At 39.7% G+C, this 16,725-nt stretch overlaps 1 protein-coding gene across 1 annotated transcript; it reads left to right on the top strand.

Annotated features, from left to right (window-relative positions):
- Window positions 1-1,307: 1,307 nt before the first annotated feature.
- On the top strand, window positions 1,308-16,707 carry LOC131935986 (uncharacterized). The gene is made up of 16 exons (XM_059292766.1): window positions 1,308-1,440; window positions 2,652-2,839; window positions 5,047-5,262; window positions 6,145-6,271; window positions 7,971-8,104; window positions 8,715-8,863; window positions 9,199-9,321; window positions 9,623-9,734; window positions 10,471-10,637; window positions 10,964-11,062; window positions 11,641-11,730; window positions 11,859-11,982; window positions 12,435-12,544; window positions 13,595-13,786; window positions 14,552-14,762; window positions 15,547-16,707. The coding sequence occupies exons 2-16, from the start codon at window positions 2,746-2,748 to the stop codon at window positions 15,627-15,629; spliced, it is 2,031 nt and encodes a 676-aa protein (XP_059148749.1). The 5' UTR covers window positions 1,308-1,440; window positions 2,652-2,745; the 3' UTR covers window positions 15,630-16,707.
- The last annotated feature ends 18 nt before the right edge of the window (window positions 16,708-16,725 follow it).

Here is a 16,725-nt window from a genome sequence, read left to right as displayed (position 1 = left end):
TCTGAGGAGGGGGGGGGGGGGATGTAAATCGAAAGTTTGAAGGGGTGCAAATCGAAAGTTTGAGGGAGGGGGTGCAAATCGAAATTTTGAGCGGGGGGGGGGGGGTGCATATCGAAAATTGAAAGTTTGTCCACCATTAAGTGCCGCACCGAGTGACACCGGACCTCGCTACGCCACTATTTAGGCTGTGTGGGGTTTCAAATACACGCACGATCATACACACCCGTAAACACACAGTCAAGAGTAGAGGTGTAGCTAAGGGAGGGTGGGTGGGGAGGCCGCTCTGGGTGCCTGTCCTATGGGGGCGCGAAACTGGTTTAAAAAAGTATTACTGAGCTGCAGTAAGCGAAGTTAAGAATAAAGAAGTATTTAACTGTTTTCTACATCTGTTGTGGAATGCCAAAAATAGCAACTGTTAAGGTACGGTGATTGTTAAAAAAATAATATAATACTATAATAATAACTATAAATATACGGAAGGTGGGCGCATAATTGATAGTACGCCCCGGGCGTCAGAATGGATCGCTACGCCTCTGACTCACAGTCAAAGACAAACACATACATTCTGTTACGCACGCACGCAAGCACATACACAGTTTATATCTCTCAATATATATATATATATATATATATATATATATATATATATATATATATATATATATATATATATATATATATATGTGTGTGTGTGTGTGTCTGTGTGTATACATACATATAACAACTGTGCAATCAATAAAATCAAGTGTTTATGCAGAATTTTGTATATGAATAAACTTATGTTTATAATTAACTTTATTCTAATACTAATCAAAATAATTTCCTTCTCTATCGCAAATAATTATTAATTCTAATATCATCGCTATCAAATAGATACACATTAGATGTGTTAAATTAAACTTGTATAGTAAAATGCAAATCCTGACAACAACAGATAAACTCTACTTGACCTGTACTTTGGTCAATCAGATTCAGAAATTATATTTTTACTTTTTACTTTTATCACAGAAAGTGATTATGCTGATGGATTACATTCATTGTTTATACATTGTTTCGCAAACATTTTTTTCTTAAAAAACTAATTGTTTTCGAAATTCCGTTGTCCTACGCCAATTTATTATTTCAAAACAACTGTGCAAACAGTTTGTAATTATATTTTTGAAAACGATTAGTAAAATCGCCATCTTTGAGAAGTATCGGAACAAGAAAAAAACTTAAGAGAAGAATGTGATTTTGTTATCTGCCATCTCTTGGATACACACCTACCGTGAAGTGGACGGATATCTTCTCGATAACTTCTTTATCAGGGAGATAACTCCTACAGATTTCATCCTACTGTGGCGTCCTATGGTTTTTGATGTGCACAGTCCTGCCCACTGAACAATAAAGTTTTTGTTGTGATCCCAGCCCAGGTGACTTTTAAATGCATCATTAGTAGAGGTAAGCGTTAATTAAATAGTTAAATTAATTAAAATTATGTGCATTTTAATAATATTTAATTTGGTAATTGAGATTATAGAAGATCCTCGAAATCATGGAAACAACTTTATAATTATTATTTTAGAAGGTTTTTTTCGTACGTCGCATTGATTTACTTGAAGAAATTTGAGCATTAATTGTCTTGTGATAAATAGTACTTTTTGTGTACGTTTTATTTCATTTTATGCTTGGGTATTTTTGTCTGTGTGATTTCAGATTTGAATTAATAACTTTATACATTTATATAAGCTGTAGGTGTGATTTACTTTACGTATTTAATTATTGTTTTATGTTAAGTAGTATTAACATAATCGTGTTATTATATAGTCAAATCTGTGTACACATTGTTGTATGTACTTGTATTGTATTGGTATGTATTCACAATTTATAACAAAGTACTTCATACCAAGCATCAATACTACTATCTATTTACCTTTTATCGAGTGAACTATCAGTCGTCTGCCGGCCCACATACGCCTACTACACATGTGTCGATTATCAAAAGTCTATTCTCTAGACCTTTTATCTTTTTTTCTTTACTCAATCAGATACACACGCTCCCACCTACACTATCAATCTAGACTTGATTTGTTCAGACTATTTTAGTTCAATGCATGTTAGCGCTCGACTGCTAACCCGAAAGTCACAAGTTCGAATCCGGTTCAAGTCAGTAGAATGTCCCTAAGTCAACAAAGCTCTGATGGGTACCTAACTCCCCGTAAAGTAAAGGCGGTGGGTATAGTGCTGACCAAACTATCCCTTCATTGCCGAGGCAACAGAAACTAGTGAACTCTACTTCACTTGCCCCATGGACCGTCAGGTTCAAAAAGGGAACTTTACTATTACAGGTTAACTAAAATTATTGGGTTATTTCTCTTTAATTTGTTAAGTGTTTGTTTGAACTCATAAACGCACGATTGTTTTATTCAAACAACACTTCTGATTCTTACTCATCATATACCATTACAATATTTATTTATCAAGATTAAACATGGATTAAGCATACTATATATTCATAGTGAGAGTTTTGAAGATTACCATATTTTAACGTTATATTTAAAACGCTCCATACTCTAATCTTAACAAGGTAATACCTGTCAACATCAATACGTGTACTACACAGTAACAGTTTCCAATGTAATAAAAGTTTGAGTGTTTCCTATTATTTCCAGCGTTTCAGTACCACTGAGCAGACGATTGGCTAACCCCAAGCAGACGATTTGCTGACCTCAGCAGTCAATTACTTGACTTCACGCGACAGCAACAATGCTGCTCAAGCTCTGTCTTCTGCTGTCGGTGGCCGTTAGCGTCTTGTCACAGATGCCATCTAATGGCCCAGCATGCCAGGAAATCACATCAGGTGGGTGTAAGACACAGACAACACATCAGGTGGGTGTAAGACACAGACAACACATCAGGTGGGTGTAAGACACAGACAACACATCAGGTGGGTGTAAGACACAGACAACACATCAGGTGGGTGTAAGACACAGACAACACATCAGGTGGGTGTAAGACACAGACAACACATCAGGTGGGTGTAAGACACAGACAACACATCAGGTGGGTGTAAGACACAGACAGCAGAACAGACACAGACACAGACAACACATCAGGTGGGTGTAAGACACAGACAGCAGAACAGACACAGACACAGACAACACATCAGGTGGGTGTAAGACACAGACAGCAGAACATACACAGACAACACATCAGGTGGGTGTAAGGCACAGACAACACATCAGGTGGGTGTAAGGCACAGACAGCAGAACAGACACAGACAACACATCAGGTGGGTGTAAGACACAGACAGCACATCAGGTGGGTGTAAGACACAGACAGCAGAACAGACACAGACACAGACAACACATCAGGTGGGTGTAAGACACAGACAGCAGAACATACACAGACAACACATCAGGTGGGTGTAAGGCACAGACAACACATCAGGTGGGTGTAAGGCACAGACAGCAGAACAGACACAGACAACACATCAGGTGGGTGTAAGACACAGACAGCACATCAGGTGGGTGTAAGACAACACAGACAACACATCAGGTGGGTGTAAGACACAGACAGCACATCAGGTGGGTGTAAGACAACACAGACAACACATCAGGTGGGTGTAAGACACAGACAGCAGAACACGCAGACAACAGAACATACACATACAACACATCAGGTGGGTGTAAGACACAGACAGCAGAACAGACACAGACAACACATCAGGTGGGTGTAAGACACAGACAGCACATCAGGTGGGTGTAAGACAACACAGACAACACATCAGGTGGGTGTAAGACACAGACAGCAGAACACACAGACAACAGAACATACACATACAACACATCAGGTGGGTGTAAGACACAGACAGCAGAACAACACACACAACACATCAGGTGGGTGTAAGACACAGACAGCAGAACAGACACAGACAACACATCAGACACAGACAACACATCAGACAACACATCAGTCAACACATCAGACAACACAGACAAAACATCAGACAGAGACAACACATCAGACAACACATCAGACAGAGACAACACATCAGACAACACATCAGACAACACATCAGACAACACATCAGACAACACAGACAAAACATCAGACAGAGACAACACATCAGACAACACATCAGACAGAGACAACACATCAGACAACACATCAGACAACACATCAGACAACACATCAGACAACACATCAGACACAGACAACACATCAGACAACACATCAGACAACACATCAGACAACACATCAGACAACACGTCAGACAACACATCAGACAACACATCAGACAACACATCAGACAACACATCAGACACAGACAACACATCAGACAACACATCAGACAACACATCAGACAACACATCAGACAACACATCAGACAACACATCAGACAACACATCAGACACAGACAACACATCAGACAACACATCAGAAAACACATCAGACAACACATCAGACAACACATCAGACAGAGACAACACATCAGACAACACATCAGACAGAGACAACACATCAGACAACACATCAGACAACACATCAGACACAGACAACACTTCAGACAACACATCAGACAACACATCAGACAACACATCAGACAACACATCAGACAACACATCAGACAACACATCAGACACAGAAAACACACCTTGCATACACAAAACATCTGACACACGCACTACATCAGACATCTGGTGACTTAGATCACAGACGACACAAAGCTTTAGCATGCAGACAATACAACACACTTCTGTTATAACTATCAACAACTCCATATAATTGAGTTATCAAGATTGATCAAAGGGTTTTAATGGTAGGGCCTACTGTTAAATTAACGGTACTCTAAATGGTAGAAATATTAATTCATTTTAGCATTCCATGTTGTTTCAATGAAATTTTATAGCTGGGTCTAGAGTGGCTAGACTATACTAATGAGTTGGAAACTGGTAAAGGGGAACAAGCAAGGAAATAACGAACACAGAACAAAGCAAGAGGATTAACAGTGGAAATGGGAAACAAAAAATACAATAATTTTCGTACATTTCTGATCTCTTTCAGGCAGCCCTCCCGAGTTTGTGCAGGTGAGTAACGACTTCTCAGTGGACATTGAGACTGTGAGCGTGGAGACCAACAGAGTGACCAACATGAGGATGTTCTACAGCCTCAGTCAGAACATGATCCGGCTCAACATCTTTGACGCTGGTGTCAGGTCGGATTTGTACTACTACTTCGCTGATGGCGAGATCCTGGCTTTTGAGTACAGTGTAGGCAGAGGTAAGGGCATCTGGTCATTACATTAGTGGTAGAGGTAAGGACATCTGGTCATTTCATTTGTGGTAGAGGTAAGGGCATCTGGTCATTTCATTAGTGGTAGAGGTAAGGGCATCTGGTCATGTCATTAGTGGTAGAGGTAAGGGCATCTGGTCATTTCATTAGTGGTAGAGGTAAGGACATCTGGTCATTTCATTTGTGGTAGAGGTAAGGACATCTGGTCATTTCATTAGTGGTAGAGGTAAGGGCATCTGGTCATTACATTAGTGGTAGAGGTAAGGACATCTGGTCATTTCATTTGTGGTAGAGGTAAGGACATCTGGTCATTTCATTAGTGGTAGAGGTAAGGGCATCTGGTCATTTCATTAGTGGTAGAGGTAAGGGCATCTGGTCATTACATTAGTGGTAGAGGTAAGGACATCTGGTCATTTCATTAGTGGTAGAGGTAAGGGCATCTGGTCATTTCATTAGTGGTAGAGGTAAGGACATTCTGGTGATTACAGTGTAAGTAGAGGTAATGACATCTGGTCATTACATCGTGTGTAGGGGTAAGGAAATCTTTTGATTATACCTTTAGAAATGAATTGTTACATTGTTATGAAGTGCTAATTGTTAGATGTAAGAACAACTTTTAATTTCACAATTAGTAGAATAAAAAAACATCTCTTCAGTGCACTTTAGTAAAACAATATATGTATACTATCAGTTAAATGTAACATCTAGAGTAGATTTGACAGAACTTAAACTATATACGTACACTGTCAATATGTGTATATTTTCAATATATGTAAAAACTAGCGTAGATTTGACAAGACTTTGACTGGTCACCTACACTTGCTATGGTCAGGTAAATAGTATACATGTGTCACGTGATAATCTCCACAGGTAGCTGCCAGGTTATAACTAACATAACAACAAGTCCAGAAATCTTCCTGGTGGGCGGGGTTAAGGATGGCACCAAGGTTCAAGTTCCTTTAGGTGTGCTACACTTGACTGGACAGTCGGGGTTTGGGTAAGTAGACTTGTGTTAGTAGGCCTATGGTCAGTGTTTGGGTAAGTAGACTTGTGTTAGTAGGCCTATGGTCAGGGTTTGGGTAAGTGTGTAAGTAGGCCTATGGTCAGGGTTTGGGTAAATGTGTAAGTAGGTCTATGGTCAGGGTTTGGGTAAGTAGAGTTGTGTAAGTAGGTCTATGGTCAGGGTTTGAGTAAGTAGAGTTGTGTAAGTAGGCCTATGGTCAGGGTTTGGGTAAGTAGAGTTGTGTAAGTAGGTCTATGGTCAGTGTTTGAGTAAGTAGAGTTGTGTAAGTAGGTCTATGGTCAGGGTTTGGGTAAGTAGAGTTGTGTAAGTAGGTCTATGGTCAGTGTTTGAGTAAGTAGAGTTGTGTAAGTAGGTCTATGGTCAGTGTTTGGGTAAGTAGAGTTGTGTAAGTAGGTCTATGGTCAGTGTTTGAGTAAGTAGAGTTGTGTAAGTAGGCCTATGGTCAGGGTTTGGGTAAATGTGTAAGTAGGTCTATGGTCAGGGTTTGGGTAAGTAGAGTTGTGTAAGTAGGTCTATGGTCAGTGTTTGGGTAAGTAGAGTTGTGTAAGTAGGTCTATGGTCAGTGTTTGAGTAAGTGTGTAAGTAGGTCTATGGTCAGGGTTTGGGTAAGTAGAGTTGTGTAAGTAGGTCTATGGTCAGTGTTTGGGTAAGTAGAGTTGTGTAAGTAGGTCTATGGTCAGTGTTTGAGTAAGTGTGTAAGTAGGTCTATGGTCAGGGTTTGGGTAAGTAGAGTTGTGTAAGTAGGTCTATGGTCAGTGTTTGGGTAAGTGTGTAAGTAGGTCTATGGTCAGGGTTTGGGTAAGTGTGTAAGTAGGTCTATGGTCAGGGTTTGGGTAAATGTGTAAGTAGGTCTATGGTCAGTGTTTGGGTAAGTAGAGTTGTGTAAGTAGGTCTATGGTCAGGGTTTGGGTAAGTGTGCAAGTAGGTCTATGGTCAGTGTTTGGGTAAGTAGAGTTGTGTAAGTAGGTCTATGGTCAGGGTTTGGGTAAATGTGTAAGTAGGTCTATGGTCAGGGTTTGGGTAAATGTGCAAGTAGGTCTATGGTCAGGTTTTGGGAAAGTAGACTAGTGCAAGTAGGTCTATGGTCAGGGTTTGTGTAAGCGTGTCCGTAGGTCTATGGTCAGGGTTTGGGTAAGTGTGCAAGTAGGTCTATGGTCAGGGTTTGGGAAAGTAGACTAGTGCAAGTAGGTCTATGGTCAGGGTTTGGGAAAGTAGACTAGTGCAAGTAGGTCTATGGTCAGGGTTTGGGAAAGTAGACTAGTGCAAGTAGGCCTTTGGTCAGGGTTTTGATAAGTGTATAAGTAGGCCTATGATCAGGTTTGAGAAATTAGACTTGTGCAAGTAGGTCTATGGTCAGGGTTTGGGTAAGTGTGCAAGTAGGTCTATGGTCAGGGTTTGGGAAAGTAGACTATTGCAAGTAGGTCTATGGTCAGGTTCGAGAAATTAGACTTGTGCAAGTAGGCGTATGGTCAGGGTTTGTCCCGGCTTTTAAAGTCCACCAGAGATCTGCACACCACAGCTACGTATCACTGTTTATAGTTTAAACGTGTCATTAAACTCCTCGTCATCCTGCTAGGAAAAGCTGACCTATTCAATTATTTCCGCGGTGAAAAACTTGATTTTAAAACTAATTTAAAACAGTTTGACATACTTTTTTACAACTTGTTACCAGTGACAACCAGATTGTGTCCCAGCCAATCCAAAAGACAACAGTTCGAGGTATGGAGGTTGTGGGCTTCAACTCGTGCCAAAAATGGAGTTTTGGCCCCCACAGTGCCGTGTTAAACGTTACCCACTACTTCTCATGTAAGTTTCTCAACAGATTGCAGCTTAAAGCAATCTTGTATATTACAAAAGTAAATGTATTCCAATATCTGCCGGGCCGGAAATTTCTTCACCAAATGTTTAATAATTCCTTACCCAAACAAAAGAGATAGTAAATTAAATTTTAATTTCATTGTCAGAGGTAACTTTATGTTTACTCAAAAAAGTATGAATATAAGTTTCATACGAACAAATATTATAAAAATGTATTAACAGTGGCCTGTTGTAATAAAAATTCATAAACTATACAGAACTAATTAATGATTATGTGTAAATAATTATGTGACCAGGGTTTCTTTCAGACATTTTTCTCCGGGATGCTCTTATAATTTCGAGGAAGCGGCGGGGTGTGGGGTGCATTTTCTGGTTATAGTACATATTCTCTATATGAATTATTTATTTTTTTCTTATATTTTGCCGTTTGGGAAGGAGTATGAATGATGCCGCCCCCCCCCCCCCTCCCAAAAGAGATGCCTGAATGAAACATTGCTATGATTGGTGGGCTCAATGTTAGCCTTAAATTGACTTTATAAGAAGCTCGACTATGGTAATTAAAGCACCCCATTAATAATTCAATTACTTCTGTGCTCAGTTAAATCATGGCTGCGTCCAAACAGTGGTACTGTGCCCGTAATGATAGAAGTTCAAGGGTCAGGGGTTATTCACGGAGTTCAAACCAATATCCACCACTACTACAACTATTTCAACTTCAAAGAGTCGGTGGAGCCGTTCGCTTTTGAGGTTTGAAAGTTGTTTTTTTGTAATTTCTTCTCCCACTGCCTATTATATTCGTGACTAAAATACTGAGTGAGATGACAGCACTGTGTTTTGACATATATATATATATATATATATATATATATATATATATATATATATATATATATATATATATAATTTTATCAAAACTTTCTCTATTTTAACTAATATAACCTTATATATTTTATTAGAACTTTCTCTATTTTACCTAATATATTACTTATATATTTTATTTGAACTTTTTCTATTTTAACTAATATATTATTTGTATATTACATCAGACATTTCAAAACTTTCTCTATTTTACCTAATTCCAGACTCCCTCAGGTATCGTCTGCTCCGGTCGAACTGTGGACATGCCCTTTCCAAATTCTCCACCTTACATCCGGTTCGCAGGGGAAGTAATCGACCCAAACAGCAAATTCGTTCTTTACGTTGAGGTTTGTTAGTAAACATCTCTCTACAGAGCTACTGATTGAAGTTAAGGTTCAAAATGTATAACAAAACGATTTGATTCTGTTCTATGATCTCTAAGTAAAAGGTGAAACAAAACCCAGCTAGATTCAAATTTTATCACTTATCGCATTAGACGAAGTTGCCCCATGCAGTTGGCCTATATTGTGACTCACAAAAAAAAACAACTATATTTCCATGCAGTATTTTGTTTTACTTTCACAACAAAACTATATTTCCATTCAATATTTTGTAACTATCCCATCCTCAACTTAATCCCATTTGCAGGAGCTCTTTGACGTGACTGATGGGGTGGTGGTCATGAGGACTCAAGCCCCTGGTGACGTCAGCACTAATGGCGGCATGAACCACATCACAACGATACGAGACTACGTCACAGGTAAACACATACAGGCCTTCATTGTGATATTCATCGTCAGCTAGTTGTCAAGGCACATTGTTTGTTAATTTTAACACCGTGGTGGTACGTCCCTCAACCACAGGTGAGAGCTTCGGTCATAATGGGACTTAGTGGAGTCTCATTATGTGAGTCATTATGAGTTGGCGTCTGGCCTAGGGGCGTTAACTCTGCCGACAAAAGTTGAATATAGTAAAAGACTAGTAACAACAGTAGTACTTGTGTTTATGTTTGTTAAGTACATCGGCAAATATATTTAGCAGCCTAAGGTGTTATCTTACCACGAGTATCTGCCTTAGTTTTCGGTGTATCCTGTTCTCATCCCACAAAATATATATCTTAATTTATGTCTGTCTTGTTGTATCCCACAACTATTAGCCTGTATTATTTCTGTATTGTTTTTATCCCATTAATATAAACATGTATTAGGTTAGACCCGTTTTTACCCCACGTGTATCATCCCAAGTTTTATATCTGTCCTGTTTTTATCCAACGTGTATCATCCCAAGTTTTTTATCTGTCCTGTTTTTATCCAACGTGTATCAGCCCAAATTTAAAGTCTGTCCTGTTTTTACCCTACGTGTATCATCCCAAATTTTAAGTCTGTCCTGTTTTTATCCAACGTGTTCTGCCCAAGTTTTATATCTGTCCTGTTTTTACCCCACATGTATCTGCCCAAGTTTTATATCTGTCCTGTTTTTACCCGAACATCTGTCAGGTCTGTCGTATAGGATAGACAACCAGATGCAGTCGTGTGTCACTTTAAACATAACTGACGACACGGTTCTACCATTCGACTTCATCACGCAAGATGGCCGCATCAAACAGCTGACCGCTGACCAGTTCTTCTACAAACAAGGCACCAACTTCGAATACCTGGGCTGGGTAAGTGAAATACATGAACAATGGCGTCATGCCAGACATCCCCCTCCCAGCCCCCCCCCTCCCTTTTAAAAAGACGCTACTAAGCTTGTGATTCCCGCATCCTAAAATACAATAAATCTAAGGAGAGAAAAAAAACACATTGTCATACTTTCCATCTGTTTTGTTTTTAAGAAATAAATTATAATGCACATTTAACAACCCATCTTACCCTTGCCCTTGGGTGCGTTACGTGATTTTCGTACGATTACTAAATCGAATTAAAGTTTACGTAAAGTACTCTCATTTTATTGTATTGTTTAAAATATGATCCTCCCCTCCCCCTGTAGAGAAACGCACGAGGGCTGTCGTCCCAAGTTTGGGTAGGCAAAACCAAGCTCAACACAATGCCGAATCAGGACATCATTGTCGAGTGGTATTTTGCTGAGGTATGACATGCAATACGTACATACATTGCTTATGCTAAAGATACTAATTTTAAATTATACAAGCACATTTGTGAACAGCAACTTAGTTCATTATTCAACGAATCTTAAGGTTTCTTTACTCGTCGTTATTTATCCAGCAGCTTCATCACTTGACAATTTGATTGTTAACTTGGTCACCTTGTCATTTGGTCACCTATTCATTTGGTCACTTAGTCACTTGGTCACCTAGTCACTTAGTCACGTAGTCACTTGGTCAACTAGTAACTTAGTCACCTATTCACTTGGTCACCTAGTTACTTGGTCAAGTAGTCACTTGGTCACCTCGCCACTTGGTCACCTAGTCACTTGGTCAAGTAGTCACTTGGTCACCTAGCCACTTGGTCACCTAGATACTTAGTCACCTAGTCACTTGGTCACCTAACCACTTGGTCACCTAGCCACTTGGTCACCTAGATACTTAGTCACCTAGTCACTTGGTCACCTAGCCACAAGTCATTAGCAACATGATTACCAAAATAGCTCAAATATTCTACCTTCACCCCCGCTGCTAACAATAGTCGTGTCTGATTTCTCCGCAGAGTGACGTCAAATCCTGGAACGATGGATCAACCTATTACACTGAAGGGAAGTACAGGATCCCGGTCAGGTTTAGGATGTGGAACAATAATGTAAGTGGTATCATTCACTTTAATCTGATCTAGTCTTTCACATGTTGGGGCCTACGATCATTCACTTCCCTCATGTTGATCTATTTCCCTCATTTTGACCTACTTCAATCATGTTGACCTACATCCAGAACGCTCGGAGCGTGGACATGAACATCTACCATGTTGACTTCACCAGGATTATGTACGGGGAGCTAGACGTTCGCTCCTGCTATCCCAACAGGCAAAGCAACTACTTCCAGTTCGTGGTGCCAGGTCAGTTTAACTGGTGCCTAATTTTGGCACTAAATATACATCAATACATCAATGTATATCTGTCAAGCTACATTCGTTAGCTTAACTACCATGGAGAGACATTTGTCCCTCTACATTCATACAACACTGAAGCTCTTAACGACTTTGGCGGGCTTTATCAACTTGTTCCATTTTGACTTTGCTGTTTTCTTCTTTAAAGTTAGCATTAAATACACGGCATATCTAAGTTAAGTAGAGTGTTTGACTGGTAACAGGGACAGAGTTTATTTCAGGCATCTCTTTGTGTTCTTTCTTTATAAACACTTTGTTTCACCTGTGTTCTTTCTTTATAAACACTTTGTTTCACCTGTGATCTTTGTTTATAAACACTTTATTTCACTTGTGTTCTTTGTTTATAAACCCTTTGTTTCGCCTGTTCTTTGTTTATAAACACTTTGTTTCACCTGTGGCAGGTGGGAAGGAGAGCGTGATGAACACAAATCTGGAACAATTCAAGTGGACCAACGTCATGAACATGGCGAACTATGCCAAGGTCCGGTGGATCAGAATTGCTGATTTTCAGGTAAGGATTTCTGATTTTCAGGTAAGGATTTCTGATTTTGTCAGGTAAGGATTTCTGATTTTGTCAGGTAAGGATTTCTGATTTTGTCAGATAAGGATTTCTGATTTTGTCAGGTAAGGATTTCTGATTTTCAGGTACGGATTTCTGATTTTGTCAGGTAAGGATTTCTGATTTTGTCAGGTAAGGCTTTTCTGATTTTGTCAGGTAAGGATTTCTGATTTTCAGGTAAGGATTTCTGATTTTGTCAGGTAAGGATTTCTGATTTTGTCAGGTAAGGATTTCTGATTTTCAGGTAAGGCTTTTCTGATTTTGTCAGGTAAGGATTTCTGATTTTCAGGTACGGATTTCTGATTTTGTCAGGTAAGGATTTCTGATTTTGTCAGGTAAGGCTTTTCTGATTTTGTCAGGTAAGGATTTCTGATTTTCAGGTAAGGATTTCTGATTTTGTCAGGTAAGGATTTCTGATTTTCAGGTAAGGCTATATAAAGTTTTTTAACGCAGTATAAAGGGTTTTATTATATTGTTATTTGACCAAAATATGTTAGAATTTATACTTTTGTGTATTTTACTGACATTTGAAAGTACGCTGAATTTTTACGAAACCTTTTGACAACGCTATCAAATTGTGAAATGTTTGCCAACCTCATAAGAAACCTACCGTAATCAGTGTTTCTTCCAGACATTTTTCTCTGGGGGTGGGGGGGGGGCACTTGAAATTTTCGGGGGGGCTGTAGACTTTCTTGGGGGGGGGGGCGGACACTGTTAAAAGTATATATTTTCTATATAAATTATATACATTTCATTTTGTTCGGGGGTGGGGGGGGGGGGGGGGGGTTAGAATTTTTTCGAGGGGGGGGGGGCTTAGCCCCCCGAAGAGATGTCTGGAAGAAACTCTGACCGTAATATCACAGGTTTGTCAAGCCCTTAACAACCCTAATGTAAAATACCGTGTTAACCAACTAACAAAACAACCATAATTTTATGTATCATGTATATCAACGCAATAGCAACCCTACTGTTATAACGTTATGTTTCATATCACGTGACCAGGTCTACTACGAACAAAGCGACGCCATTATAGAGTTCGAGCTGTTGGACGCCCCGCCCTACGCTGGTGACGTAGACGGGCCGCCATTTGCTGATCTAACTTTAGCACAAGCCACGGCCAACCTTCAGAAAGCTGCGGGGGACGGCACTCTACAGATCAATGTTTACAGTCCGTCTACCAACAAGCTCGATCAGGTTTGTGAGACTGTTTGTGTCCTAGTGTGTCCTCCTTAGACTAGGGTGATAGGACTGTTTGTGTCCAAGTGTGTCCATAGACTAGGGAGGTAGGACAAGAGGCGTAACGAGGGGGGGGGGGGGGCGGGGGACATATGCCCCCGGGCGCCGACCTTAGGGGGCGCCAAAATCCTAGGACTGTTTGTGTCCAAGTGTGTCCTCCATAGACTAGGGTGCTAGGACTGTTTGTGTCCAAGTGTGTCCTTAGACTAGGGTGCTAGGACTGTTTGTGTCCAAGTGTGTCCTTAGACTAGGGTGCTAGGACTGTTTGTGTCCAAGTGTGTCCTCCTTAGACTAGGGTGCTAGGACTGTTTGTGTCCAAGTGTGTCCTCCATAGACTAGGGTGGTAGGACTATTTGTGTCCAAGTGTGTCCTCCATAGACTAGGGTGGTAGGACTGTTTGTGTCCAAGTGTGTCCTCCTTAGACTAGGGTGCTAGGACTGTTTGTGTCCAAGTGTGTCCTCCATAGACTAGGGTGCTAGGACTGTTTGTGTCCAAGTGTGTGCTCTATAGACTAGTATTTTAGAACTCTTTGTTACAAGTTTGTCTATAGACTAGGGTGGTAGGACTGTTTGTGTTCAAGTATGTCCTCCTTAGACTAGTGGTTTAGAACTCTTTATGTCCAAGTGTGTCCATGGCGAGACTTATAAATCTTACATTTCTGCGACCTTTTCTCGAACATCCGCAACGTATCCCTCAAATAACCAACGTCCCCTCACTCTACAGTACGTGTCAGTGAAGCCGATCCCCAAAGTTGTGCCCAACACAAACCCTGGCACGGGCACCACCCGGACCCCTCCCTACACCCCTCCCTACACCAACCCAGGCTGGGGGACGACCCCCAACTCCGGGCCTGTGGGCGTGGGGACAACAGCCGCTGGTTACGTCACAGTCCCCTCGGGAAAACAACAGTCCAGTGATGACGGGTACTCAGCAGGTAAGTGATTTGCTCAATTTGTCTAAGAGTTAACTGCAGCTATTTGGTATCAACACAAATGTTAGTGTTTTTTCACTTTTTTCTCTGGGGACGGGGGGAAAGGGGGGAATAAATTTTCCGGGCTGTGGGGGGTGGACACCGGAAAAAGTGTATATTTTCTTTATACATTATATTTCCGACCTAGCAACGCCACTGACTTTCTACAATTTAGACCCAGCTACTTCAAAAGGCGTTTTTCTCAACATATAAGGAACCACAATAAACATTTCTAACCCTCCAAATGACAAAGAATCAAACAAGTATTTCCCCTATCTAAATGACCAACTGACCACATTTTAAAAGACTTATTCCATGTAAACTAAATGGCCAACTGACCTAATATTACTGAAACAGTTCCTCAAACTAAACGACAATTGATTATATTTTACCAAATAGTCCTCCAAACTCTATCATCAATCTTTAAATTTATTCCTCCCAACTGACCGCATAACAAAATGACTTACCACAAAACTGAGTGACTAACTGATCACAGAACAATATGACCAACTGACCACATAAATAAATGAACAACTGACCACACTACTCAAAAACTAACTGACCAAAATGACAACATAACTCAATAACGAACTGATCACTTTCTGAAATGAACAACTGACCACACAACTCAATGACAAACTGACCACACAACTCAATAACCAACTGACCAAAATGACCACATAACCCAATAACCAACTGACCACACACCAAAATGACCAACTGACCATACACCTAATCTATTTCTCAGGGTCCATGGCTGGTCTAGGTGTTGCTATGCTTATCATTGGAGCAGCAGGCGGTGGTGCTGGGGGCTTTTTTCTCATCAAGTAAAGCCACGTCAACAAACACTTTATCATCTTGTTAACTGACACAAACTTAACATTTTATCACCTTTTTTCTCATCAAGTAAAGCCACGTCAACAAACACTTTATCATCTTGTTAACTGACACAAACTTAACATTTTATCACCTTTTTTCTCATCAAGTAAAGCCACGTCAACAAACACTTTATTAACTTGTTAACTGACACAAAGTTAACATTTTATCACCTTTTTTCTCATCAAGTAAAGCCAAGCCAACTAACACTTTATCACCTTGTTAACTGACACAAAGTTAACATTTTATCACCTTCTTTCTCATCAAGTAAAGCCATGTCAACAAACACTTTATCACATTGTTAACTGACACAAAGTTAACATTATATCACCTTTTTTCTCATCAAGTAAAGCCACGTCAACAAACACTTCATTACATTGTTAACTGACACAAAGTTAACATTTTATCACCTTTTTTCTCATCAAGTAAAGCCACGTCAACAAACACTTTATTAACTTGTTAACTGACACAAAGTTAACATTTTATCACCTTTTTTCTCATCAAGTAAAGCCAAGTCAACAAACACTTTATTAACTTGTTAACTGACACAAAGTTAACACTTTATCACCTTTTTTCTCATCAAGTAAAGCCAAGCCAACTAACACTTTATCACCTTGTTAACTGACACAAAGTTAACATTTTATCACCTTCTTTCTCATCAAGTAAAGCCATGTCAACAAACACTTTATCACATTGTTAACTGACACAAAGTTAACATTATATCACCTTTTTTCTCATCAAATAAAGCCACGTCAACAAACACTTTATCAACTTATTAACTGACACAAAGTTAACATTTTATCACCTTTTTCTCATCAAGTAAAGCCAAGCCAACAAACACTTTATTAACTTGTTAATTGACACAAAGTTAACATTTTATCACCTCATTTGGTCAATCCCAATAGAATTGAACATCAGTCATAAATTATTGTATCATACATTCATCAAAACTGTCCATTCTTTTTGTTGTCTTAACAAAATATTTTAAATTAAATAGCCGTTTGTTCTAGAATAAACAATGTTTACATTAAAATACTTTTTTAAAAAGTTT

The sequence above is a fragment of the Physella acuta genome, unplaced genomic scaffold (assembly GCF_028476545.2).
Source record: "Physella acuta isolate Inbredline_101_S28 unplaced genomic scaffold, ASM2847654v3 ptg000164l, whole genome shotgun sequence".
NCBI lineage: Eukaryota > Metazoa > Mollusca > Gastropoda > Physidae > Physella > Physella acuta.
Note: the sequence above shows the minus strand (reverse complement) of the source record. Positions and strands in the feature narration are given on the sequence as shown.

Excerpts from the sequence above, each read along its gene's own strand:
- LOC131935986 (XM_059292766.1), top strand. The coding sequence starts at position 2,746 with ATGCTGCTCAAGCTCTGTCTTCTGCTGTCGGTGGCCGTTAGCGTCTTG. Across the intron at positions 5,263-6,144 it reads TGAGTACAGTGTAGGCAGAG|GTAGCTGCCAGGTTATAACT; the intron begins GTAAGGGCATCT and ends TAATCTCCACAG. Across the intron at positions 11,731-11,858 it reads TTAGGATGTGGAACAATAAT|AACGCTCGGAGCGTGGACAT; the intron begins GTAAGTGGTATC and ends ACCTACATCCAG.